The sequence below is a fragment of the Aotus nancymaae genome, unplaced genomic scaffold, assembly GCF_030222135.1.
Source record: "Aotus nancymaae isolate 86718 unplaced genomic scaffold, 86718_ANA_hifiasm-v0.15.2.pri h1tg000064l_1, whole genome shotgun sequence".
NCBI classification, from domain to species: domain Eukaryota; kingdom Metazoa; phylum Chordata; class Mammalia; order Primates; family Aotidae; genus Aotus; species Aotus nancymaae.
This window is the reverse complement of record NW_026988479.1, coordinates 26,046,124-26,072,854: the sequence shown is the minus strand read 5'-3', so window position 1 is coordinate 26,072,854 and position 26,731 is coordinate 26,046,124. Positions and strand designations below refer to the sequence as shown.

The 26,731-nt window shown below is 49.4% G+C and overlaps 1 protein-coding gene across 2 annotated transcripts in view; it reads left to right on the top strand.

Moving 5' to 3' along the window:
* The window catches only part of ANXA6 (annexin A6), a 60,977-nt gene that overhangs the window by 16,150 nt on the left and 18,096 nt on the right, over positions 1-26,731 (top strand). For both annotated transcript variants that reach the window (XM_012438227.2, XM_012437484.2), the window contains exons 3-20: positions 2,985-3,075; positions 3,772-3,866; positions 4,433-4,546; positions 5,938-6,028; positions 6,927-7,006; positions 9,051-9,107; positions 10,281-10,374; positions 10,902-10,997; positions 12,139-12,197; positions 14,187-14,309; positions 15,455-15,513; positions 16,893-16,971; positions 18,986-19,067; positions 20,357-20,451; positions 21,094-21,207; positions 23,840-23,930; positions 25,376-25,455; positions 26,006-26,059. In XM_012438227.2, coding sequence (XP_012293650.2) covers positions 2,985-3,075; positions 3,772-3,866; positions 4,433-4,546; positions 5,938-6,028; positions 6,927-7,006; positions 9,051-9,107; positions 10,281-10,374; positions 10,902-10,997; positions 12,139-12,197; positions 14,187-14,309; positions 15,455-15,513; positions 16,893-16,971; positions 18,986-19,067; positions 20,357-20,451; positions 21,094-21,207; positions 23,840-23,930; positions 25,376-25,455; positions 26,006-26,059 — 1,554 coding nt within the window. The remainder of the gene's footprint in view (positions 1-2,984; positions 3,076-3,771; positions 3,867-4,432; positions 4,547-5,937; positions 6,029-6,926; positions 7,007-9,050; positions 9,108-10,280; positions 10,375-10,901; positions 10,998-12,138; positions 12,198-14,186; positions 14,310-15,454; positions 15,514-16,892; positions 16,972-18,985; positions 19,068-20,356; positions 20,452-21,093; positions 21,208-23,839; positions 23,931-25,375; positions 25,456-26,005; positions 26,060-26,731) is intronic.

Genomic DNA, 26,731 nt, shown 5'->3' with positions numbered 1-26,731 from the left:
ACCTCTCAAAGCTTAATATTTCCACGCTGGTCCCAGGAGGCCCTGGCACTGGAGACACGCTGCTAGAGATCTAGTGCCAGGAGGTCTCCCTTCACCACTTCCCTTCCGCATCCTCCATCTCAGAGCTCGGGCCATCACAGGTGTCTCCATTCACTCATTCAGCCCAGTCACAGTTACTTCCAGTCTCTGTGCCAAGCCTGTGCTAGAGCTGGGGCTCCACACTTCTTCTTAGGCAGAATGATTTGTCCTATTCATGACAGTCGCTGTTCTCCATGGACTCAAGAACTGAGTGGGAAGCTGAACTAAAAGGTCTTTGAGAATCCTTGCAAAGCAATAATTTTGAGCCTCTGAGCCTCTGGGCCTTCTTGTTTCTCTTTCTCTTTTTTTTGAAACATAGTCAGTCTTGTGTCGCCCAGGCTGGAGTGCAGTGGTGTGATCTTGGCTCACTACAACCTCTGCCTCCCAGGTTCAAGCGATTCTCCTGCCTCAGCCTCCCAAGTAGCTGGGATTACAGGTGCCTGCCACCATGCCCAGCTAATTTGTGTATTTTTAGTAGAGACAGGGTTTCAGTATGTTGGCCAGGCTGGTCTCGAACTCCCGACCCCAAGTGATCCTCCCACCTCTGCCTCCCAAAGTGCTAGGATTACAGGCTTGAGCCACTATGCCTGGCCATCTCTTGTTTCTTCATCCATCCCAGAAGCTAATATTGTCTGCCATACTTTTTTAATATTGCTTGGCTAAAGGTGTCCAGAAAGAAAGAGAAAAGGATTTAGAAGTGAAATTCCTGGAGGACAATTTAGAAGTTGTTCCTTGTTCTTGTTCATTTATTCATGTGACAAATACTTGAGTGCCTCCTTTGGTCAGTTTCTGTGCCATGGGCAGAATGGATCTGATATCTGCTCTCAGAGGTTTCTGGATCAAACTGCCTGCCAGGGTGGAGAAGGCAGCAGGAATTTCTCAGGCTCCGGCCCTGAGGTCTGAAGTAAGGCCAAAGGAAGCATTGGCGGTAAAGCCCCCATCCTGTGCTCACTGAGCTCCTTGCAAGGTGCCCTGCTCTGGGTATTCAGCATGTGTTACGCTTTATGTCTCTCCCCAGGGGTGTGATCGGGTTGCAGGGGATTCCCAGGTGGCAGAAGAGGGCTGTGTTCCTTTCTGGTCAGAACTTTAAATAGTAACTACACACCCACGCATGCATACCTCAGAGGAGCCAGCCTCTGCAGACAGAGACCAGAGCCTCCAGAGGCCTGGCCAGGGTCCTGCAGTGCAGAAACTGGGAGGCGGAGACAGGAGACAGTCCAGGGCTCTCTCTGCTCCACCTCTCACTCCTTGAAGGCAAGTTCTATGTGGGCCACCCCCAATTCCCTCTTCTTTGGAGTCTTTTTTTTTTTTTTGAGACGGAGTTTCGCTCTTGATACCCAGGCTGGAGTGCAATGGCGCGATCTCGGCTCACCGCAACCTCCGCCTCCTGGGTTCAGGCAATTCTCCTGCCTCAGCCTCCTGAGTAGCTGGGATTACAGGCACGCGCCACCGTGCCCAGCTAATTTTTTGTATTAGTAGAGACGGGGTTTCACCATGTTGACCAGGATGGTCTCGATCTCTTGACCTCGTGATCCACCCGCCTCGGCCTCCCAAAGTGCTGGGATTACAGGCTTGAGCCACCGCGCCCGGCCTGGAGTCTTTTTTGATTTCCCCACAGCTGGATCAACCTCTGCTGTTTTCCCACATTACCTTATTTTTGTCTTAGTGTATTTATTACGAGCTTTATAGTAATTGATGTTACGAGCTTTATAGTAATTGATGTGCTTGTCTCTCTCTGCCACTGAGCCAGGAGCTTGTGAAAGACAGGAATTGGGTCCCCTTTCTCCCCAACTCCTCAGCCATTAGCGTAGGGCCTAGCACAAACTGAGTGCCTTGTCACTGTGCTGTGTGCTCGGTGACAGGCTCTGGCATCCTCCACTCTCCCAGCCATCGGCTGCTCTCCCAGACCCCCCACTTCTCAGTGCATGTAGCTGACCCACGTCTGACTTCTCTGTGAACCAGTCCCATTGTGCATTCAGGTTCAGGTTCGATGTCTAAGATCCTCTGGCTCTCTGCCGCTTCTCTCCTTCCCCTCAGAGACCAAGCCAGCTTGTCCTCAGATGCCAGTTCACAGTGCAGTTTACTGGGCCCAGAAGGGCAGCACCTGGTCTTGGCATTGAACTGAGAGTAGCTCTGGGCCCCCTGAGCCCAGGACCCCACCCTCAGTAGCTGGCCCCTGCAAGGTTCCTGGAGCTGGAGAGCAGAGGGGGACAGGGAGGTCTGGGTTCTGTGCAACCTCCCATAAGTGGCTCTTCTTTGGGCTTGGCTTCCTTGTCTGTGTGATAGAAATAATCTTAAGAGCTTCTACAAATGGCTAAACTAATCATATTCACAGAGATGAAAGTGTAAACTGTAAAATGCCATAAAAATACCAGGGTCTGGCTGGGTACCCTTGCTCATGCCTGTAATCCCAGCACTTTGGGAGGCCAAGGTGGGAGGATCATTTGAGAGCCGGGCATTCAAAATTAGCCAGGGCAACAGAGTGAGACCCCCATCTCTTAAAATAGATAGATAGATAGATAGACAGACAGAGAGAGACATAGGGGTATGTGTGTGGGGTGGGGGGGTGGGTGACTCTTGCTACTCTTGCAGGGATCATTTTCATCTCCTACATTCAATCAGGCTTTCTTTACCCTCTTCTGGATGCTTTGGAAGGTGGTACAGGGCTGTAGGCTTTGGCCAAGCCACCCTCCCTTGGGGAAATGGCACTGTCCTTTGGGCAGGTTGCAGCAAGTGGTGTGGGAGAGTCATCCATACTCCTACCCAGGGTGTATGTGGCCAGCACTCGGTTTTGCAAGGGAAAGAGCTCAGTCTGGACCAGGGTAGGCATCTGACCCAAGGTTGAGGCTGAGAGCTGGGTCTCAGTGGAGGGCTGGCAGCCTCACCGTCTGCTTTTCTCTTCACAGGGTGCCAAGTACCGGGGCTCCATCCATGACTTCCCAGGCTTTGACCCCAACCAGGATGCCGAGGCTCTGTACACCGCCATGAAGGGCTTTGGTGGGTGCCAGGCTTCTCAGGAGCTTGGGGGTTATCCCCCAAATGTAGACACAGTCCAGAACCCTTCTGGTGGTGGTGGTAGGGTCTATGAAATGGTGAAGTGCACTTACTCATTTTTTGGTCTCCTCTTTTTATTAATTTTCATGATGTTATAATAAAATGTTTCCGACAAAAAGGTATAAAGAGTAACAGAAATTTCACCCATGGATTTACCACCCGATTTGCTTCATTAGTGTAGTGGAAGTTTCCTTTGTAGATCCCCCTCCTGATAACGCCGCCTGCTTCCTTTGATTAGAGGCAGCCACAATCTGAAGGTGGTGCTTATGTTCTTCTTCGTCTTGTGGCGGAAAGAACCCTGTACTGGGTGTTAGGACACCTGAGTTTTCTTAGCCAGGTCCATTGTGAGACCTTGGACAAGTTCTTGCCCCTCTCTGGGCCTTATTTCCCTGATTTGTGCAGTGAGAAGCTGGATCAGGGGCCTTCTGAGGTTACATATTGTATATGCTATGTCCTCTTTCAGTGGTGACTTAATAAGTCCCCACTGACCCTCTGCCCTGACACCAGCACCTGATGAGCAGAAGGCTCATGCTGAGGCCTGCAGGGAGCTATGAGGCCTGTGTCCAGGGAAGGAAGCAGCCCTGCTGGGCTTCCTGGAGGCAGGGTGGGTAGGATGATGATTGCCCTCCCCTATTTCAGGCAGTGACAAGGAGGCCATACTGGACATTATCACCTCCCGGAGCAACAGGCAGAGGCAGGAGGTCTGTCAGAGCTACAAGTCCCTCTATGGCAAGGTAACCATGGCAACCGCAGGGCCCATGGGGTGGGGGTGGGGGTGGGAGAATGATTTTATTCACTTGCGTGTGCTCATTCAGGTTCTTTCCTGGATCTCGCACTCCAGGTCAGCCTCTGGGCTGACACCTTACCCTGCTCTTTTTCTTCTCATCCATTGGGTGTCTTTCAGCCTTTAATACACCTTCAGCACCTGCTGTGGGCTAGGCTCGTGGTAGGTGTTATGGCTGCACTAGTGAATACGATATATGAGGTGTCAACTCTGTGGACTGCCAGATAGTGAGAGAGACACACAGTAAACGAGGAAACACAGTGGTGGGGAAGTGGCACAGCGCTGTGGACTTCACCCTGAACAGTCGTTTGCTAGCAGCATGACTCGGAGTTAGACACCTGTTGTCTCTGAGCCTGTCTCGCAGGGTTGGTAATAGTATATACCTCCAAGGTGATAATTTAACGAGATTACTTAGCCCAGCACCTGCCAGAGTAAGTGCTCATTAAGTGTAACTCTTACCATTGTAACTACTCCTCCCCTTTCCTCTTCTATCTCCTCTTTCTCCCCACCCCCCAGGACCTCATTGATAATTTGAAGTATGAATTGACGGGCAAGTTTGAACGGCTGATTGTGGGTCTGATGAGGCCACCTGCCTATTGTGACGCCAAAGAAATTAAAGATGCCATCTCGGTAAGAAGTGAGGGTGTATGTGTGTGTTGGGGTGGGGATATGGTTAATGGGAAGAATCTGGGCTCTTCCAAAAGCAGCTGGTGAACCCCATACCCACCCTGCTTCAAAGACACATCTAAATTTATCCCAGAGGAGCATCCCGATCTTCAGACAGCCAGATGCAGACAGATGTTAGCGTGATGCAGACCCCATGAAAGGGGCCCTTGGTGCAGACCCCTTTACCAGGAGTTTGCAGTCCATGGAAGCAGGTTCTAGGGACATGGAGACAAATTGTGTCTAACACTCCTGAGGCCAAGGGCACACTAAAGGTAACCAACATGACACTGGGCCAAGGGTTGTTTGAGAGGGCATCTTTCAGGATAATAGGATCAAGTTAAGCCCCAAAGCCCAGAGAGGATTTGGTGGATAGGAGCGTCAAGGTTATTGACGTGCCTTGTAAATGCCTTGACGTTCTTTGTAAATGGGGATAAAAATGGCAGAAGTTGTGGACCTGTGTTTAGAGTATAAGGAGTAGCTCAGCCTGGTTGGGGTAGAGATAGAGAATTGCCCTCTAGGAAAAAGAGAGACACAGCCCTTTAACTATATCTAGCACTCCGTCTCCTATGAGCTATTAAGCATGAATTCACTTTACAAACTGACGCACTTAGCAGTGTGAGAGAGTATTATCTTCTCAATCTCCCTGTGAGTTTGGCACAGCAACTAATATCATCTCCATTTTACAGATGAGAAAACTGAGGCCCAAAAAGATAGTTTCTGAAGAGAATTCACAAAGCAAATTCACAAAGCTGGGAGAGGCAGAACTAAAACCTATGCATATTAGTCCATTCTCACATTGCTATAAAGAAACACCTGAGAGTGGGTAATTTATAAAGAAAAGAGGCTTAATTGGCTCATCGTTCTGCAGGCTGAACAGGAAGCTCCGTGGCTTCTGCTTCTGGGGAAACCTTGGGACGCTTCCAATCGTAGCAGAAGGCAAAGAGAGTATAGGCATCTCACATCACGGGGGCAGGAGCGAGGGGGCAGGTGGGGAGGGGCTGCATACTTTTAAACAACCAGATCTCACAAGAACTTATGATCGTGAGGACAGTACCAAGGGGATGGTGCTAACTATTCATGAGAAACCGCCCCCATAATCCAATCACCTCCCACCAGGCCCCACTTCCAACATCCAGGTCTACAGTTCGACGTGAGATTTGGTGGGGACACACATCCAAACCATATGACCATGTCTTACGAGTCTCAAGGCAGCAATTCCCAGTCAATGCCTAAGAGTTGGGTAGGAGCCTCCTCAGTGCTGGGGTGTCGCAGCCCTGGCCACTCCCAGATCCCAGCCTGGGTCCAGTGGCCTCCCATCCCCGCCCTTAACTCATGGGCTCCTTTTCTTCTCCCAGGGCATTGGCACCGATGAGAAGTGCCTCATTGAGATCTTGGCTTCCCGGACCAATGAGCAGATGCACCAGCTGGTGGCAGCATACAAAGATGGTGAGATGGGCAGGAGGGGCCACTTAGGATCTTCAGATACAGAATGAGGTTGATTGCAACGGTGGGGACTAAGATTCTAGCCATCTACCTTCTCTCCTCCTTTCCTCTGATCCATTTGTTCACCCATTCATCTATCCAATAAGTACTTGCTCTGTGCTGGGTGATATGCTAGGTTCTCAGGCTATGGTGGTGGATAAAACCAAAGGGGTCCCTCTCTCTTAGACCAATGAGATAATGAAGGAGACATACAATAAACAGGTAAACAGATAAACACAATGATGTATTTTAGCTGAGTATTATGAGGGAAACAAACAAGGTAACAAGAATCAAACTTTCACCAGGGAGGTCTTGGGAGGAAATGAGGAACCAGTTGTATAAAGAATAGAGAGAAGATCCTTCCAACAGAGGGCACTGCCAGTGCAAAGGCCCTAAAGCAGAAATGAGCCTGGTAGCCGGTACAAGGCTAGACAGGTAGAGGACAGGACAGGATCACACAGGGCCTGCAGGCCAAGAGAAGATGGCGTTTTATTCTGAGTCTAATAAGAAGCTGGGGAGTATCACGATCAAATGTGGGTTTTCAGGCAGCCATCCTTGTTGCCATGGATTGGAAAGGAATTGAGAATAGAGGAGAAGAGACCCACTGGAAAGCTGTAACCACTGTCCAGGTGGGCCATCAAGGTACAGGTAAGGTAGAGAGAGTGGACAGATTCCATTTCATCATATCATGCTCAGCACGAAGAGCTGTGAAAATATACCCTGGGTCTTGCCATGATGGTCATGTAGAGTGGGTTTTGGAATTTTTAAAAAATATCTGATCATTTTGGAGGCAGCAGGGGCCTTTATCCTGGATCCCTGAGGTGTCGGGGGATGAGATTAAAGCTTGTGTTCATTTCTACAGCCTACGAGCGGGACCTGGAGGCTGACATCATCGGCGACACCTCTGGCCACTTCCAGAAGATGCTTATAGTCCTGCTCCAGGTTGGTTCACAGCCTGTTTTTTCCCGCTGGAGCTTGGGATGGCTTCTGTCTGGCTCACCTGGGTGTAGCTCTGAATGCCCAGGGATCTGGTCAGTTTTCCCTGGTTTGCGCAGGCAGGTGCATTCAGGTGACCCTCTTTCCCTTTGGCATACAGTCCTCCATGCCCAGGAGTGTCTTCTGCTGTGACTTTCTTCCTCTCCCCACACTTGCTCCTCCCGTTTCTCTCTGGGCCTCCTTCCTGCCATTGCGTCCACAGCTGCACATGCAGCATTTCTGGACTCCAGCACTCCTGGGGCAGCTGCGTTGAGTCTCCCACATCTGAGCCTTATTGCCACCTCACAGCCCGCCCGAGGAGTATATCACAAAGAGACTATTAGGAGGCTACGAACTGGCGTCTGTGGCTGAATTCAACCTGCCAAGTTGGATTTTTTTTCCCATACAATGTGTTTTAAGAAACAAAGCAAAACCAGTTTGAGTTAGTTGCTAACAATTAAAAATTGTGAGATTTTGGCTGGGTGCAGTGGCTCACAGCGGTAATCCCAGCACTTTGGGAGGCCAAGGCACCAGATCAGTTGAGATCACAAGTTTGAGACCAGCCTGGCCAACACAGTGAAACCCCGTCTCTACTAAAAATACAAAAATTAGCTGGGCATGGTGGCGGGCACCTGTAATCCCAGCTACTCAGGAAGGTGAAGCAGGAGAATCGCTTGAACCTGGGAGTTGGAGGTTGCAGTGAGGCGAGATTGTGCCACTCCAGCCTGGGCAACAGAGTGAGACTCCGTCTCAAAAAAAAGGAAAGAAATAATTGTGAGATTTTGCTCAAAAAACGGATTTCTGGATTATTCTGATGTATTGAAAGTTGTGGTAGCAGAAGGCCTGCATTCTGCGTGACTGCAGTGGGCTAGAGAGCATATGCCCCCTGCCCGCTTCGTGAATGTTATCTACCTGGCCCTGTAGGTATCTCGTAACCACAGGCACAGCAGGAACAGGCACTGAGATGTCTCAAGCTCAGCTCCAAGGACCAGATGGTTATGAAACTTTATAGAAATTAAGCCACCACTATATTTCCTCTCCCCCGCATTTCCCATTTTATACCAGCTCCTCCCAACTATTTTCCTCTCATTGCCATAACAACCCCGTATTAACCAGCTGGGGAATGATCAGGAGAAACCTGAGGAATGGGACAGTGTAACCTGTGCCCCATTTTCAAAGCTGCTTGTTCTGGAGAGGAGTGTCCTATCCCTGTATTTTGGAGTCAAGAGTTTTGTATCCTCAAGGTCTGACAGTAAGCAGCAGCACAGCACACGCTGTAAGCTTGCCAGCCCTGTCTTCTGCTCAATTGCAAAGAGAACCCAGGGGTTTGAGGTCCTGGAACCCACGATCCAGGGGGAATGGGGATGGCCATAGACCTCTCCTGTGTAAGAAGGAGTTCAATACTGCCTGCCCCTGTTTGCTTTGTGCATCCTTCTATTTGTAAGCTTCCTCGATCAAATGGGACAAAGGGCTTGGGCAGAACAGCAGAAGCACCAATAGGATTTGGTGACTTTGCAGCTTTTGAGCTCACATCTTAGGACCCGAGTCCCAAATCCTCATTGGTGAATTATTTAAGTTAAGGTATAAAGGCTCCTAATGGAATGCAAATGTTCAGACCCTTTGCCCCTATGGAATCATTGCTGGGGGAGTGTCATGGGCAATGCCAGGATCTGTGGCAGAGACCCTTGAGAACCTGGGGCCCTGTCCTCAGAGATGTCCTCAGGACAGGGGTCTGCCTACCTCTGGGCTGGGGACACCTGGAAGAACCTTGGTTGTTCTTGGGACTCTCCTGTGTGGACCCAGCCCTGAGAATGAAGGGAAAGGCCAGAGGGAGGGACCCTTTGATTGCCTCACAGAACACATACTGTGGTCTTCCTGCAATAGCAGTCACTGCTTCTAGACACATCTGGGCCACTAGGGTTTTCCTGCTTTCTCTGTCACCACCTCTGGCCTCCAGGCCTCCCTCCCACCTTTGCAGTGTTTGAAACACATATTCTTTGTCTCTGCCCAGGGAACCAGGGAGGAGGATGACGTAGTGAGTGAGGACTTGGTACAACAGGATGTCCAGGTAAACAAGCATCAGTGAAAGTCACTGAGGGGAGAGGTTAGGGCCCTGGGAAGGGCTGGAGGTGAAGTCATTTGCATCAAATACTGGAAATAACCCAGCCACAGCTGTCATATATACAGTGCTTTGTTGAAGAGAAGATCTAAGTTATCTTTCATAGGTACATCTCATATGTAATATTGGTAAGAATTACTTTGGAGCTTTCTTTATTGATTCAGTTATTTGATATTATTGAAGTAAAATACCTAGTACATGCTAGGCACTCTGCCAAGCATTGGGAAATCACTAATGAACAAAATTAAGTGGTACTTGGAGAGACAAGTATTTATTAATCACACAAAAACCTTCTCTATCAATGTGCCGTGTGTTGCAGGCGTTTTGAGCACTCAGTACATCCCAGCAGCACTACGGAGGCAGATACAGAGAATGCTATGACATAGTTCCTGTTGCTAAGGAGCCCATGCAATAGTGTAGAGATAGACACATGCAGAAATCATTATCATATACAGTAGATCAAAGTGATAAAGAAGAAAGCTAGGGGAGCCTCAGAGAGGGAGGAAGGGAGGGAAATAGAACTCTGCCTGGGAGCACCGGGAAATACTTTGAGAAAAACTGGGTCATTTAACTGGGCCTTGAAGGTTGAGTAGGAGTTTCTCCAGAAAGAAAGGAAGAAAGGCATATAGGTATAGTCATGTACCACATAAATGACATTTTGGTTAATGATGGAACACATATGTGATGCTAGTCCCATAAGATTTTAACCCCGTATTTTTACTATGCCTTCTCTATGATTATATATGTCTAGATACACAAATTCTTGCCTTCGTGTTGCAGTTGCCTGCAGTATTCAGTAAGGTAACATGCTGAGCAGGTGTGCAGCCTAGGAGCAATAGGCTATATACCATGTAGTCTGGGTGTGTTTAGTAGGCTATGCCATCTAGGTGTGTGTAAGTGCATTCTGTGATGTTCACACAATGGCAAAGTTGCCTAACAGTGGCAGTTCTCAGAATGTATCCCCATCATTAAGCGATACGTGCCTGTTTTATATGCAGAGGTCCTCAGGCCACCAGTGACTGGTGTGTTCAGGAGTCAGGCAGCAGTTCTGCGTGGCTTGGCCAGCGTGTGCTGTCTCCTGAGGTTTCCTCTTTCAGTTACGTGCCACCTCTTCTGCTTTAGGACCTATACGAGGCAGGGGAACTGAAATGGGGAACAGATGAAGCCCAGTTCATTTACATCTTGGGAAATCGCAGCAAGCAGCATCTTCGGTTGGGTAAGCTCCAGAGAAGACCTCAAGCTGCTCCCTTGAGTTTACACCAAGAATTCCTCTCTTTATCTCTTTTCTTTTCTTTAGCACTAATGGAACACGATAGCTACTTCATTTCCAACCCAAATACTAGTCCTGATTTTACTAGGTTGGTACAAAAGTAATGGGAGTTTTTGCCATTACTTTTTAAAAAATGGCAAAAACCACAATTACTTTTGCACCAACCTAATATTAGACAGTGGTTTGTGTAGTCCCTCAGCAAAGTCATTAACAGGATACTTGGCCTTCCGTCTCAGTGCCAGTCCTGTCTCCAAGTTAGGGGATGAGGCACAGTCCCTCGCCAGCTATGAAGCTCATCTGCACAGCGCTAGTGATGTGCGTGACCTCCCAGTCCCCTCATCAGAGCACCAGCTCTAGTTTCATGTTAGACAGTCAGGTTCTGGCCACTGCACCCCACTCCCATCTTGAAGCCCCCATGTCTTCTCAGGGGTACAGGGCACTTTCAAACATCCCTGTCTCTGTGTCTGATGCAGTGTTTGATGAGTATCTGAAGACCACAGGGAAGCCGATCGAGGCCAGCATCCGAGGGGAGCTTTCTGGGGATTTTGAGAAGCTAATGCTGGCCGTAGGTATGTCCTGACATTGCGTTCCTGGGGGCTTCAGGAGATTCTAGAACACTGGCCTAGGAACAAGGGACTGAGAATGGAAAGGGGAATTACATGGTATAGAATTTGGAAGGAAAAAACCAGGTGGGCCATGAATTCTAAAGGTTGCTCCAGGGTAGCATGGCTGAAGCTGGGGAAGGGAAGGGGGTTTGATCCTCAGATACCGGCTTCCTCCAGCTCCCATCTCCACCATGGCAGGGGGCAAGGAGCTCTGAACGTGAGTTGAGGATAATCATAATCATAATAGTCGACTTTTGTGGAGCGTCTACTGCGTGCCAGGCACTGTGCTGACTGTGTAATCTTTAAAAAAGACCCAGGAGTGGCCACGGTCATGATCTCTATTTCACAGATGAGGAAATAGTCTCACCAAGGCTGATCATTTGCTGAGGTGTAGTTTTGTAATGAGTTGGGGGTACACAGAACGTGAGGATGTGAGGAGCTGGCTAGTCAGTGGTGGAGCCAAGATTCAAACCAGGGCTTCTCCCAAATTGGCTTGGAGCAAGTCACTTATCCTTGCTGGGCCTCAGTTTCCTCCTCTGTTAAGTGGGCAGCAGGGAGGAAGAGGAAGGATGGACTGCCTTAATTGCCTCCCCAGAGGCCCTTGCAATTCCAGTATTCTAGCAGTTAGTGTGTCTGATTCAGGGATATGTTGTGTGTTTATATTTCTTGGGGAAAACTGCACTTCCTTATCTTCCCTCCCAGAGCCATCCGCTGCCATCCCTGTTTGAAGCAGTCAGCCAGTGGGATTCACAATGATTCAGCTGCTAGTACCTTTCTGGTGTAGCAGTTCTAAACAAACACCTTTTCCTCCTTCACCCCAGCTCAGTTCCCTGTGAAAACCAAAAGCATTGGAAAGATAAAGGAAGTTTTTGTGATGGACTTCAACAGGATTGTTTCAACAAGATTATTTCCTGTTTATTCCCTGGGTTTGTGGTAGAAGTAGGTGGGTCTGGGGAGCTCTGGGGCTGTGAGCTCTCAGGAGCCATGGTTCTTCCTGTATTGAGTTAGGTGATCCCCAGGGACCAGAAACAAAGAGGGAGTCAGGCCATCCCATCCCCCTTCTGAGGCAGCCAGGATAACTGTACTTCTTCCTCCCTCTTCACAGTGAAGTGTATCCGAAGCACTCCGGAATATTTTGCTGAAAGGCTCTTCAAGGCTATGAAGGTGCGTGGTGGGGCTGAGGTGAACGAGGTTTGGGGAAAGGACTATTAGGACTCTCTGGCAAGTCCTTGGGATCCCCTGGCCAAAGAGAGCCCTTCAGGGATGGCCACAGGGCTGACCCTGATGAAGGTGCTCTGTCCCAGTGAGCTCTAAAGCCAGGAATGCTGCCAGTCATATGTCCTTCCACCTGCATACCTGCCTGACGTCACGAGTGAACAGATGGACTTAGGGGGACAGCCTGCACCTGATCCATCCAACCGAATGGGTTGGCAGCCTGGACTTTGAAGAAGTGTAACTGGAATGTTTATATACAATGTACAGTAGGCAAGACCACTTTGGCCTTGCCTGCTAAGACTCATGTTGCTCACCCTGTGACAGCTCCACTCTGGGTGTATTTCTGAGAAAGCTTCCCAGGCTTTTACACATATGACACACAGAGAAACTGGTATTTTTGTGATGCACTGGAGGAAATGAATGCAGCCATTCGCTGCTAGAGGCCAGAGGCCCAAGGCTCAGGAGCTCAGGCCTTCCTGGCCCTGGTTGTTCATTCCAAAAGGGCAAAGCAGATGGTCAGCCATTTTCTGTCCACCAGTGTGCCATAATGAGATTGAGCAGCTCAGCCCTAGAGAGAGGTTTGCCTGTATGCATGAATTCATAAGAATGGCTTAACAAGGTTGAGTGCATGCAGTGGCTCACACCTGTAATCCCAGCATTCTGGGAGGCGAAAGTGAGAGGATCACTTGAGGCCCAAAGTTCAAGACCAGCCTGGGCAACATAGTAAGACCCTTGTCTCTACTAACATAAAAAACAGAAGTAGCCGGGGGCTGTGGCACATACCTGTAGTCCTAATTACTTGGGAGGTTGAGGCAGAAGGATTTCTTGAGCCCAGGGCCTATGGGTTTGAGGCTTCTGTGAACATAGTGCACTATGTGATCACACCACTGTACTCTAGCCTGGGCAACAGAGTGAGACCCTGTCTCTTTTTTTAAAAAAAAGAATACTTATAATACTATTGCCTATATTAGAAAAAAACTAGAAACAACCCAGTGACCATCAAGAATAGCATGAGAGGGCCAGGTGTGGTGGCTCACGCTTGTAATCCCAGTACTTTGGGAGGCTGAGGCAGGTGGATCATGAGATCAAGAGATTGAGACCATCCTGGCCAACATGGTGAAACCCCGTCTCTACTAAAATTACAAAAATAAGCTGGGCTTGGTGGTACACACCTGTAGTCCCAGCTACTCGGGAGGCTGAGGCAGGAGAATTGCTTGAACCTGGGAGGCGGAGGTTGTAGTGAGCCGAGATTATGCCACTGCACTCCAGCCTGGGTGACAGAGTGAGACTCCATCTCAAAAAAAAAAAAAAAAAGAAAGAATAACATGGGAAAAAAATAAATGCACAGTAGTGTATTTGCAAAGTTCCAAAATGTATAAATCTAAGTGTATTGCTTAGTGTTACAAAGTTATGATAAAATTATAAGGAAAATCAAGTGTGAAAATTATACATGAAGAGAGAAGAGGTTTATAACGGTAAGAGGGCCGGGCGTGGTGGCTCATGTCTGTAATCGTAGCACTTTGGGAGGCCGAGGCAGGCAGATCCCTTGAGGCCAGGAGTTCAAGACCAGCCTAGCCAACATGGCAAAACCCCATCTCTACTAAAAATACAAAAATTAGCTGGGCACAGTGGCAGGTACCTGTAGTCCCAGCTGCTCGAGGGGCTGAGGAGTATTGCTTGAGCCAGGAAGGCAGAGGTTGCAGTGAGCTGAGATCATACCACTGCACTCCAGCCTGGGCAACAGAGCGAGATTCTGTCTCAGAAAAAATCCCAGTAAGAGGAACACAGAGAGAGCTTCAATGGGAATGGCAGTGTCTGCTTCTTTTGTTCTAAATTTTAACATTTTATTATGAAAATAGGATTTTCAACTAATCTAGGGGCTCTCAGCACTCCAGCCTCCTCTCAAGGCCATGTTTCCCAAACCCGCTTGTCTCGCAGGGCCTGGGGACTCGGGACAACACCCTGATCCGCATCATGGTCTCCCGTAGTGAGTTGGACATGCTCGACATTCGGGAGATCTTCCGGACCAAGTATGAGAAGTCCCTCTACAGCATGATCAAGGTCAGCAGAGCTCATGGGGCAGAGAAGGGAGCAGAGAGCTTTTTGCCAAGACAGAGGGCCTGGGGACTACTCCAAGGAAAAGGAAATGTCCTCGGAAGTGGGAGTCCCTTGGACATTCCAGGAGCCCCTGCCTTGTGGCTCATTTGAGGAATTTAGGGATATTCAATAGAAAAGCAAGTGTTAAGGGTGTTTGTGAGAGGTAAGTCTACTGAAGAAGGCAGGGGCTGGGTCATGAAGAACACACAAGCTGAATTAAGTGTGAGGAGTCTGCCCCAAGGGCAGTGAGAGTTCAGTCTCCTGGAAGAAGGCTGGGAGACACTGAAGAACACAAATGAGGGTTAACGGGGGATCTTTGGCCTGGGCCCGGTGATTGGTGATGCCTCTGGGACATCCAGTCCATGAGGCTTTATCAGAAGACATATGTGAAGTTAGGGGGTTTTCCCTTTGGTTTTTTTTTTTTTTTTTTGGTATGATTGAAATAAAGCTTTATGGGGTGACAGAGAAAGCGATCCAAGTTGTATTCTCCAAATTATGTTTCCAAAGGGTAATTTTTTTAGTTATGATGTGCAAAATGTTCTGTGGGAAAATAAGTTTGTAACAAACCAGAATAAGCAAAGATAAATAAGCCAGTTTCTTAACCTCAGAACTTCTCACAGTCTTTCATACTTTGAAGTCCATTATGAAGCCCCAAGGGGGATATGGAATGTGCCGTCTATATTGATATGTGCACCTGTGTAATACATATTTGTTTGATTTTTGGCATTTCCTGTGTTTTTGCTCGTGGAACCCCATTTTCATGCATATTTCACGTGGAAGGGCTGGGCTGGGGCACTGGCTTGGAAGAGCAGCGAGCATCTCCTCTCAACTCCACGTACTGGTAGTGAAGTCGTATTAGTAACTTGAAATTGTCCACTGCTAGAAGTATTTACACCACAGAAATTGGCAAATGCTATAAATTAGGGCTTCCCCCAACCTATCCACTGAGAACCAGTTATTCAATATTAACCAGCACAGGAGAGCCAGGGTAGCTATGAATAAATGTTCATTCAGCCCTCCCCTCTTTTAGGCTGAGCAGAACCTTCACCTCCTTGTCTGGGAGGAGCCCAGGGCTTGGTGAGAGGTAACCTTTCTTTCTTTCTCTCCAGAATGACACCTCTGGCGAGTACAAGAAGACTCTGCTGAAGCTGTGTGGGGGAGATGATGAGTAAGTGACCTTTTGGCCCAGGGCTGGAGGGTGTGGCCTTGAGGTGGCAGGTGGGGACTCTCCTGGCTCTCATCCTGATGGGTGGATTGGATGAGCTGGGGATTCCTCTGAGTCCAGAGCGTCATGCAAGTGAAAGGCAGCCTTTGCTGGTACCTGCTGTGCTTGTGGGTCTGTGTGTGGGAGCCTGTGAGTCTGAGCATGAGTATGGTCTCCTGTATATGGAGATATCTGCTCTTGTGAACCTGGAAAGTCAGTCTGGGGTTGTGGACCAGGAACCAGCATATGAGCATCCAGGCCCTGCTATTTCATATCCGTTTCTCAGTTTCATCACCTGTGAAATGGGAAAAAGACAAATTCCTGCTCCGCCTACTCATTTATGCAGCATATTTGTGTTAAGTGCCTTCTGGGTGCAGGCCCTGCGAGGAAGCCCCCGATGAAGGCCAGGGCCCAGAAGGGTGTATAGACCAGTTTCCAGGAGAGAGCAGTCCTGTGCTTGGAAGAACTGGCTGTACCATGTAGAAAGCATATATAAAAGCACCCAGAGGCACCCTAGCCCAGATCAAGGGGAAGCACTTTGGAGATATACAGTGAGACCCAAGGAGGAAGGGGAAGAGCCAGGTGAAGACAGGGTCTGGAGGCAGCATTTGGGTGGAGGAAATCACCTATAGAAAAGGCTAGGAGTGAGAAGGAGCTGCCTGGCTCATTTATATGTCCAAGGTCATGCGTTTATGGAGGACTAGGGAGATAAATAAGGCAGAGAGGTGGGAGGGCCTGGGGGCCTCTTCCCAGCATATTAAATTGGGCCATTACTTGACCAGATTTGTGTTCTAGAAAGGGAACAGGAGGTGCTCTGATTTCCTTTTTCTGGGGCTTACAAAGATCCAGTTATGAAAGGGAAGCAAGAATTTCCTGCAAACCTTTGCTAAGGACCACAGGAGCTGATGCAGTTCAGCAGACATTACTGAGCTCTGATACGTCCAGGCACTTTGCAGGAGGCGATATAGGGCTGACATGGCCATAGCCTGCTCATCGGCCTGTTTGAGAGGGGAGACTTGGATAGAAGCCACTCTGATTCTAAGGAAGAAAGGGGAGGCTGAAGAATTGGAGAAATCCTATCCTGCTTGGACCCTGCAGCCAGGAAGGCTGCCCTTAAAAGCCAGCATTACAAGGGGACTCAAGAGAGATGGAAGGTTCTCAGAAATGGAGGGAGGGCTCTGGTGAATGGATAGGCATAGGCTGGAGAGAAAGAAAGCTTAACGTGTGTGTGGTGTGTACACGTGCATGTATGTGTTGGGATGTGTGTGTGTGTGTGTTGGTGTGTGGAGTGTTGCCCATGATGACATTCCCTCCTGTCCTCTCCCCAAAACCCTCCATTCCAGTGCTGCTGGCCAGTTCTTCCCGGAGGCAGCGCAGGTGGCCTATCAGATGTGGGAACTTAGTGCAGTGGCCCGAGTAGAGGTCAGACCTTCTCCTCTTCCTGCTTGACCTCTTGACCACAGCTTCTCTGCTTGCACCTTCCTGCTGCTCTGGTTGGCACCCAGCTGCCCTCTGGCGGCCAACCCGACATGTTGATTTTCACATCTGAAGCTTCCTTTTCTCCCTTGGAGTGATGACTCGGTGGAGGGGAGCACCTGGTTTCTGCATTAGCCTCTGACATGCTGGGAAGGGTTCTGGCCCACTAACTACTAACAGGGCTTGCTGAAATGGAGACCTGGCTGGTTCCATGGAGAGGCCTGTCCCGCCTGGGGTCCAAACAGTTGGCTTCAGAGACATGAAAGCTGAGAACAGATGGACGTCCCTGGGTACACTGGAGGATTCCAGGTTGTCTTCCTGAGCATCCTCAGATGGGGGTCCTCAAAGGACAGGAATGAAAGGTTTCACTGAAGTACTTTGGGCAAACCATTCCAGAGACTGCAACACTTGGTCCACACAAAAAAGTGTGGGACCTTGGAGCTCTCTGTTACCTTACTCACTATGTGACCTTTGGAAGGTGCCCCCTCCTTCTGGGCCTCTATGTCTCCATCTTTAAAATGAGGGGTTAACATGGCAATCCTGGTGATCTCTTAGGGCTCTTGAGCTCTGATGTTCTAGGACAGCGTTCCCCAAATGATAAGGCAAGAGATCTTTGCAGATGATCACAGGTGATGTGAGAAGTGAATTTAGGTTGGTGGGGTTGAATAATGCTGAACTCCTCATAGTGAATGAGAAAAGCTCTCCCTGTCAGTTTCATCAGCATTTCTGATTATGTCAAAGAGAAAGTCTCGGTTTGGTGCCACCATCTCTGCAACACTCACTGATTTTCCTTTTTCACAAAGAGAGGAGAGAGCTCGATTTAAGTTCAGAGCTTCTGACAAGCAGTGGCATCATGTTAAATTTCATGATACTTCACTTCTTTTGTTTTCACTACATTGATTTTTGTGGTAAATTGTCAGTTTGTGATACATGGTATCAACCTCCTAATTCATAGTAGTAATATAAATTATTTCCATCCATTCTTTTTTTTTGTTTTTGAGACAGGGTCTCACTCTGTCACCCAGGCCAGAGTACAATGAGTGGCACAATCACAGCTCACTGCAGCCTTGACCCCCCCAGGCTCAGGTGATCCTCCCACCTTAGCCTCTCACGTAACTGGGGCTTCAGGGGGACACCACCACACCTGGCTAATTTTTGTAGAGATGGGGTTCACCATATTGCCCAGGCTGATCTTGAACTCCTGGGCTCAAGCGATCCTCCTGCCTTGGCCTCCCAAAGTGCTGAGATTACAGGCATGAGCCATTGTGCCAAGCCTCATTAATTCACTTAACAATTATTTTTTGAATGTGCTTATTATGTGTCAGATACTGTTGTAGGCACCTGGGATATGTAACAGGATAAAACGGATATAATTCCTCACCCTTTGGAAGTAATTTAAATGCACTTCTAAAATGGATACATTTAAGTAAGATGGAAAAGAAGTTGAATTAAGTAAAACCATTAAGAGATGGCATAATGTATATGCTAATTTGGAAAAGTGAAAGTCCTTCAGGAGTGACTGAAATTTGGGAAACTCTGTTCTGGTATTTCAGAACATTTCTGCTGCCTTTTCTGGGGAGTGACTCTTTAAGAGGCAGAGGAGGTCTTGGGGGCAGGCTAGGATTCAGAAGAACTGGGGAGGCCCCAGTGGAATAAGCAGCCAAGGGGCACTAGGACCGAGGCAGATCCTGTGGGAGGCAGGAACCTGGCCAATTTCCCTTGACCAGGACTTGCCCTGCTTCCAGCCCTGAGTCCCTCTCTCCCTCTATCTTTCTCTTTCTCTCTCTCTCTCTCAGCTCTAGTGCAGGGTCTGTCTGCTGTGGCTTCACCTCTGCCTCTTTCCCCCACGCCGCTTGGTTTGGGCTCGTGGGGAGAGCTTCCCACCCTTGCATGCTGTCTCTCAGCCTGGCTCCCAGGGGGGCCTTCAGACACCTGCTGAGTCTCTTTCTGCTTCTCACAGCTGAAGGGAACTGTTCGCCCAGCCAATGACTTCAACCCGGACGCAGATGCCAAAGCACTGCGGAAAGCCATGAAGGGACTCGGTACGCGGGATGGGAAGGGAACAGGGTTGGTCTCTGGGGCAGCAGGTGCAGCGGGTTTGGCCGTGGGCTGGAAGGGGACAAAGTGAGGTTTCAAACTAGAGTCTGCAGGATGAGGAAGGTTTGATCTCAAGTTTCCACCCTCCTGGCTCCCTGAGCATAGGGAGGAGGGGTGGGAGAGGGTTCATAAGGAACTTGGAAGAAGCCCCTCCCAGGGACCAAGGTGTCCCCCAAGTTCCCTGGGAGCAGTATCCTGGCATGGAAGAAAGTACCAGGTCATAAAATTGGCGTGGTGCCCTGGCTCTGCTGCTGACTTACTCTGTAATTCTGGACAAGCCTCTCAGCCATTCTGGGTCTGAATTTCCCCATGTGTAAAATCAGGGCTGTGGACCCTGGAACCCAAGAGCCCCAATTCTGTGGTGGGAGTGTGCCCTGCTGGGCAGGTCTTTCAGACCTGTGTCTGGCAACAATGGGAAGAGCACTGCACCCACAGGTGCAGGTCAGCTGGGCCTGTGCTCAGAAAGTCCAGCCTGGGACAGGCCATCTAGGGTTTAACTTTCTTTGCCTTTTGTGCACCGTCTATCTGATGGCAACTCCCAGGAGGCTTTAGGTTAAGTCCATCAGCTCCTGGGCCTCCTTTCCATGTGTCTCATGGGAATGATAATACCTGCCAAGCTCCCCTGGCACTGTAGGATGATAGAGGTAAAAATGCAGTGGAAGATGAAAGACCCCCATGCTCGGTCTGCAGTTGATGGCATTAATATGAGAAGCAGGAAGTGGTATCCTAATGCCTTCCAGAGTCAACCTGCTGTGGTTAGAGGGACTCAGGGTCCAGCTTCCAGAGAGTTGAAGAGAAAGTCCTTTTAGAGTCCCATAGAGTCGCTAACAGGACTTGGACTGTCAGGGTCAGAAGGATCCCTTGGTAACTACTCCAGCCTCTTCATGCTACAGATGTGGAAACCAAGTCCCATCAAGGGAAGGGGACTTGCCCAGGGTGGACAACCATTGCCAGAGCCAGAACTGGAACTCAGAGGCGCTGACTCCCAACCCAGTCCTCTCTACCTCCAGCTGTCCCTTTTCCTCGGGGTGTCAAAAGGAAAGAGAGGGAGGAGTCCAGGGGAAATCAGTGGCCTGAGCCATAGGCAAGGGGACTGCAGGGACTCAGGAGCACATGGCCGCCTAGCCAGGCTTCTGCCCTGACAAAGATCAGCGAGGGGCCATAAGTGGGTGATGTATGGGGAAAGCTGAGAGCCACAGGCCTTATTCTGAGGCATGTGGCCTTGGTGACTCAGGGACTGATGAAGACACCATCATCGATATCATCACGCACCGCAGCAACGCCCAGCGGCAGCAGATCCGGCAGACCTTCAAGTCCCACTTTGGCCGGGTAAGGACCTCCTTCTGTGCTCTGGGTGCCACATGCATACACCTCACCTGATTGAGCTCAGCCTGTCACTATCGGTTCTGCACAGTTGGGCAGTGGGACCCTGTGTGGTCTTGTGATCTCAGAGGGTCTCCAGCACTGGGTTTGGGCAGACATATCCTTCCATTCCCCCAGTTCCTTATGATGGGCAACACGTGTGTAAGATGGCTCAGTGGACTCAGAAGCTCAATATGGGGCCAAGATCAGGACTATGGTTGTTTTCACCGTGCTTTGGGCATCTTTCAGTTCCTCTGCACAGAGAAAGCTGGCTTCAAGGCCCCAGCTGAGTGTCAGTGATCATTGCATATTGGTGGCATCTGGCTTAGGCTGACATGTTTCCCCCTGGGTGGAAACAGTGTCCTTCAGCGCTGCTCCCTTCCCCTTCCTGTCTCCTGCGTCAGGGAGGTGGGTCTTCCTCCTGGTTGGTTTTTCCCTACCCTGTTTGGCTTCATCTAAATAATAAGTGCAACATCAGCAAAGACAGACACAAGCTCCCATGATTCCTCATGTAGAACCCCTGTTTTCTCTTTCCATGTCTCCTCCCTGTCCTGGGTCATGTGTGGACCGGTGCTAATGTTGGCATGGCCGTGGCTCTGCCCTTTGCAGGACTTAATGGCTGACCTGAAGTCTGAGATCTCTGGAGACCTGGCAAGGCTGATCCTGGGGCTCATGATGCCACCAGCCCATTATGATGCCAAGCAGTTGAAGAAGGCCATGGAGGTATACTGTGGCACCAGAGGGATGGGGTCCAGTGTCTGCGGGTGCCGGTAGGGACACAGGTGATCCTCATAAGCCCAGGTAGATTAGCCGTAACTTCTTGGTAGAACTCCCATACCCAGTTCAAACTGGCATAAACACAAAAGGAGATATTAGCTCCTACACCGGAAAACTACGGGACTAGATCTGAGTCCAGAGACTCAAATGATGTTCTGTGGACTCTTGGCTCACCCCTGTCTTGGCTCTGCTGTCCTCTCTTGTGACTTCACTCGCAGGCAGCCATTCTCCCCATGGTAGAAGGGTGGCTTATGTCCATCCCACCAGCTAGCAGCTCCAGCAGAGAGAGTTCCTTCTTCCCAGGAGTTCTAACAAGAGTCTTAGCATTCACTCCAAGTTGATTCGGCTTCAGTCACATGCCCACCCGTGTCAGAAGGGTCTCGTGGAGCCGCTGGAGGAAGTGGGGTGGGTCTCGAAGGAAAGCAGCAGCAGTTGGAGTCTGTCCTCCAGCCCAGCCTTGCCACTCACTCACTGTGTGACTGGGCCATTCCTTACACTTCCCAAGCATGCGTGCCTCCATCTGGGAAATGGAAACAGTCACCTCTGCCCTTCAAACTAGGACAGGTCAATCAAGGTCACAGGTATGAAGGGCATTGTTACCTCTGAAGACCTGAGGTAATTATTTAATAAGAAAGCCTTATGTCCTGGCCCAGAAGTTGCTAGAACTGCTTGGCTTCCCAAGGTACTGATTGTACTAGTGGCTACTGTTTATGAAAAGCATATGGTAACTGTCCCAGGCTAAGTACATTAGTTCAGTTAGTTGCCTCCTCAAGCCACAAGGCAAGGCTCTTATTTTGTTCCCATTTTACAGATGAGGAAACTGAGACTTGGGGGTTAAGTTGCTTGGTCAAGGTCATAGAGCTATGAAGTAGCAAAGCAGAAGGTCAGACCAGTCTGTCTAAGTCTAGAGCCTGTCTTGACAACCACAATAAACCAGTGGTGCTTTTGGCCCCTTGAGCATTAAGAGGAGGGCAGCAATCAGGAGCTAGAGGACTCTATAAAACCACTGCCTAGGCTAAGAAGATTGAGATGATTGTTTTTTAAAAATACCTAAGCAAAAAAGCAAATGATCTAAAGACATGGGGTTCAGAAATAGAAGAGATCAATGAGCTAACCCAACTCAATCCTTTCCATTTTCAGAGTTTACAGGTGGGAAACAGAGAGTCTCAGAGAGTCAGTGAATTAGAGGGAGGCTAGGGATAGACCCTAGGTCTCGGAACTTCATTGATTTCCTCACCACACACCTGCTTCTAACAAAGAAATGATGGAAGATGTCAATCAGGGTGAATCTCCTAGCATCTGAGAAGGCAGAACACTAGGCGGTAACCTCCGTGAGGACAGAGAATAGGCTTGCCTCTTGCCTTTTGTGTATGTGTGTGTGGTTATAGCCCCAGCGCCTTGCACAGTGGCTAGTATATAACAGATGTCCTAACAAGTATTAAAGTGAGTGCAGTAAATTCATTGACTCATGCAATCAATCAATCAATCTTGCCTGCCTCATCTCCTCCCTGATAGTCTCCCCACTTCCCTGTGTGCAGATCTTTGCATAACAGGCCCCCAGCCTGCCTTAGTCCAGGGCATGTAATATCTCAGTTTACAAATCACTCCTCAAATCCAAGTATAAACAAATGTAAGTCAGACATGGTGGTTCATGCCTATATTCCTAAAACTTTGGGCTTGAGTCCAGGAGTTCTAGACCAGCTTGGGCAATATGGTGAAACCCTGTCTCTACAAAAATTACAAAAATTAGCCAGGCATAGTGGCATGCTCCTGTGGCCCCAGCTACTTGGGAGGCTGAAGTAGGAGGATCACCTGACTCTGGGAGGTTGAGGCTGCAGTGAGCTGTAATCATGCCACTGCACTCCAGCCTGTGTGACAGAGCAAGACTGTCTCAAAAGAAAAAAAAATGTAGCATTTTGTCTTAAGCACAAAACTTTTTTTTCTTCTAACAAAATAATACATGGTCACTGTGAAGACTTGAGGAAATATAGCTAGAGCAAAAAAGAAGAAAATAGCAATCATCTGTGATCCTTCACTCACCCAGAGACCACAACCACTAGTTAACACTGGGAGGCATGCACATGTCCTTCTGTTCGCTCTCCTTTTTTTGAGACGGAGTCTCGCTCTGTCACCCAGGCTGGGGGGCAGTGGCGCGATCTCGGCTCACTGCAGCCTCCACCTCCTGGGTTCAAGTGATTCTCCTGCCTCAGCCTCCCAAAGTGCTGGGATTACAGGCGTGAGACACTACGCCCAGCCTTCTGTTCTTGTTAAATACTTACATGTAAATATTTCTATTCAGATGTTCATGTGTATATGTGGTGTTATATACACATGCCTATGTATCTTTTCTTTTGCAGGGGAAGGAAGGCAAAGCAGTTCCCATGGGAGGTTCTGGGAATCTTGAGAGGCTAGCACAGTCAGCCTTGATTGTGCCAAGGTCTCAGGCCTGGGGGCCATGTCTGGAAGTGAGGAGAAAATTCAGGAAGGCTTGGCCTGAGCCTTAGCCATACCAGCCCCATGGTCCTGTGCACAGGAGGTCAGAACTATGGCTGAGATCATCTTTGTCTTGACATTCTAGGGAGCTGGCACAGATGAAAAGGCTCTTATTGAAATCCTGGCCACTCGGACCAATGCCGAAATCCGGGCCATCAATGAGGCCTATAAGGAGGGTGAGTTTGGAAGGCCTGGGCCCAGATGCCGGGAGGAGAAGAGCCAGGCCTGCCAGCATCCAGCCCCAGCCCACAGCTCTGCCCACAGCTCTGGCCTGTTTCCTTTCCCTTAGTGTCTGAGGATTTGATAAGCCCCTTGGGTGTGCCCATCCCCGTGTCTGGGGAAAGGCAGGTGTCCCAGAAGAGCAAAGGCCTGGAGGTAGAAGAGGGCTTGGCTGGCAGTGGGAAGAGAGAGCATTCCAGCCTGCTGGAGAGAGGGAGGGTGACTTTCACGGTGTGTAGTCCATGCAGTTCCACGGGGCCCCACAGCCAGAAAGGCCCCACACTTGGTTGCATGCTGTGCTATTGCTATCCAGAAATTCTTAATTTTTTAGCAAGCGACCCCATATTTTTATTCTGAAGAATTTTGAGTACTGGTCAAAAACGTTTAAAATGGCTAGACGTGGTGGCTCACACCTGTAATCCCAGCACTTTGGGAGGCTGAGGCAGGTGGATTGCTTGAGCCTAGGAGTTTGAGACTAGCCTGGGCAACATGGCAAAACCCCATCTCTACAAAAAATACAAAAATTGGCTGGCCCATTAGCTCACTCCTGTAATACCGGCACTTTGGGAGGCCGAGGCAGGTGGGTCACTTGAGGTCAGGAGTTTGAGACCAACTTGGCTAACATGGTGAGACCCCATCTCTATTAAAAATACAAAAATTAGCCAGGTGTGGTGGGATACACCTGTACCCCCAGCTACTGAGGAGGGTGAGGCAGGAGAATGGCTTGAACCTGGGAAGCAGAGGTTGCAGTGAGCCAAGAGCATCCTACTGCACTCTAACCTGGGTGACAGAACGAGACTGTCTCAAAAAAAAAATTAGCCAAGTGTGGTGGCATGTACCTATAGTCCCAGCTACTCAGGAGGCTGAGGTGGGAGGATCACCTGAGCCCAAGGAGGTCAAGGCTGCAGTGAGCCTTGATCATGCCAACTGCACTGCAGCCTGGGTGACAGAGTGAGACCCTGTCTCAAAAAAAAAAAAAAAAAAAAAAAAAAAGCTTAAACTTTTTCTCTTATAAGCAGCTTTAAAATGGTAGAATTTTGAGTACAGGAGTAAGACAGTCAGAGCTCTGCCTTTGAGTCTAGCAACTGCCGTGCAGGAGAGAATGACAACAGGGAGGTGACTTAAGAGGCTGTTAAATATTAAAGGCAAGGTGCAATGGGACCTCAACTGGGACAGAGCTGAGGGGATGGAGAGGAGGTGATGGGTTGATGGGAATGCCCACTGTCTTACCAAATCAGCAGGAGGATAGTGGGATGCCCCCAAGAGCCAGTTACAAAGCCCTTCCTTCCCACCTCCTCCTGCCAATACTGCCCTGGCTCAAGCCTGAGTTTCCCAGACCTTTCTCCCCTCAACCAAATTCTTCTTGGCCAGCAGCTACCCACACCCCCTTTCTCTGTCCCAGACTATCACAAGTCCCTGGAGGATGCTATTAGCTCAGACACATCCGGCCACTTTAGGAGGATCCTCATTTCTCTGGCCACGGTGAGTGAATTCATGGGCCCAGGTCCGCTTGCCCATCTGAGTGGAGGGTACAGGGCAGTTAGAAGTGCACTCCTAATGGAGAGGGGGCGTCTCCCCACTTGCCTCCTTAGAGTCCCACCACCTGCCCCTGCTGTTGACTTGTCAAAGCTGGCTTAGTGCCACCTTCTCCAGACAGTCCTCCCTGGCAGCCTTTGGCCTGGCTTTTTGGGCCCTCAGCTCACAGGACAAAGCCATGTGGGTGACCCTCTCCTGTGTTGTTACCTGGGAGCTTCTGTCACCGTCTCTTAAATTCCTGTAACCCAAATGGCAGGCCCTCATGCACAGTTACCAAAAGCTTACTGTGTGCCAGGCATTGGTGCCAAGTGCCTTGCACACATTCTCAGTTAATGACCGCGACAGCTTACCCTATAGAGGCAGGATTTTTGTCCTGGTATAATCGATGACAAAGAGCATTCAGAGAGGTGAAATGACTGAGCAGGGTGTGTGGTGGTGCAGAAACAGAGATGGGTCAATGTTTGGGGACTGACCTTTCTCGCTGCTCCTGCTGCAGGGGAATCGTGAGGAGGGAGGAGAAAACCTGGACCAGGCGCGAGAAGATGCCCAGGTAAGACCCCCCAGGCCACCCCAGTGACTTCTGTTGGGCGTCCCTGAGAAGTAGCTCCAGCTTGTGCGTGTCTATGCCAGGCCCTGTCTGTGAGTGGAGAAGCCTCCTGGCAGGGGTGTGGTTGGTTTGATTGACGGTAGAAATTAGGTTTAGGAGTGTGGTGCTGGCATTACTGGCATTTTCTAGGTAGATAGCAGGACCCTCAGAGCTGACAGGGACCTGCAAATTGCCCAGGTCAAACCCCTCAAGTTACAGTGGGAAAATGGAGGCCCAGAAAGGGCAAATGGCTTCTGAAAGTCACACAGCAAATCAGTGGACCCAGTAGAATTTACCCTAGAGAGCTGGCCTGGGAATTTGCTGAGAAGGAGGCCTGAATGCTAAAGGTCTCAGTTTATTATCAGTAAAACGGAACAGAGATTCGAGGGAGTGTCCTGGGACTAGAAAGTAAGTTCTTCAAGGGCTGGAATCTTCATTGTTTGCTGGTATATCCAAAGTAACACACGATCAATACTCCATAAATATCTGTTGAATGAATAGCAGGGAATAGGGTTCTCTAGGAGTCTCTTGGCTGCTCTGCTTCTGCCCCACTCCTGAGCCTAGTGAGCTTGAGGTCTGGAAATGGCTTCTTTCAGAGGTTGGACAACCCCAAATTCATTTTCCTTGAGGGTACCG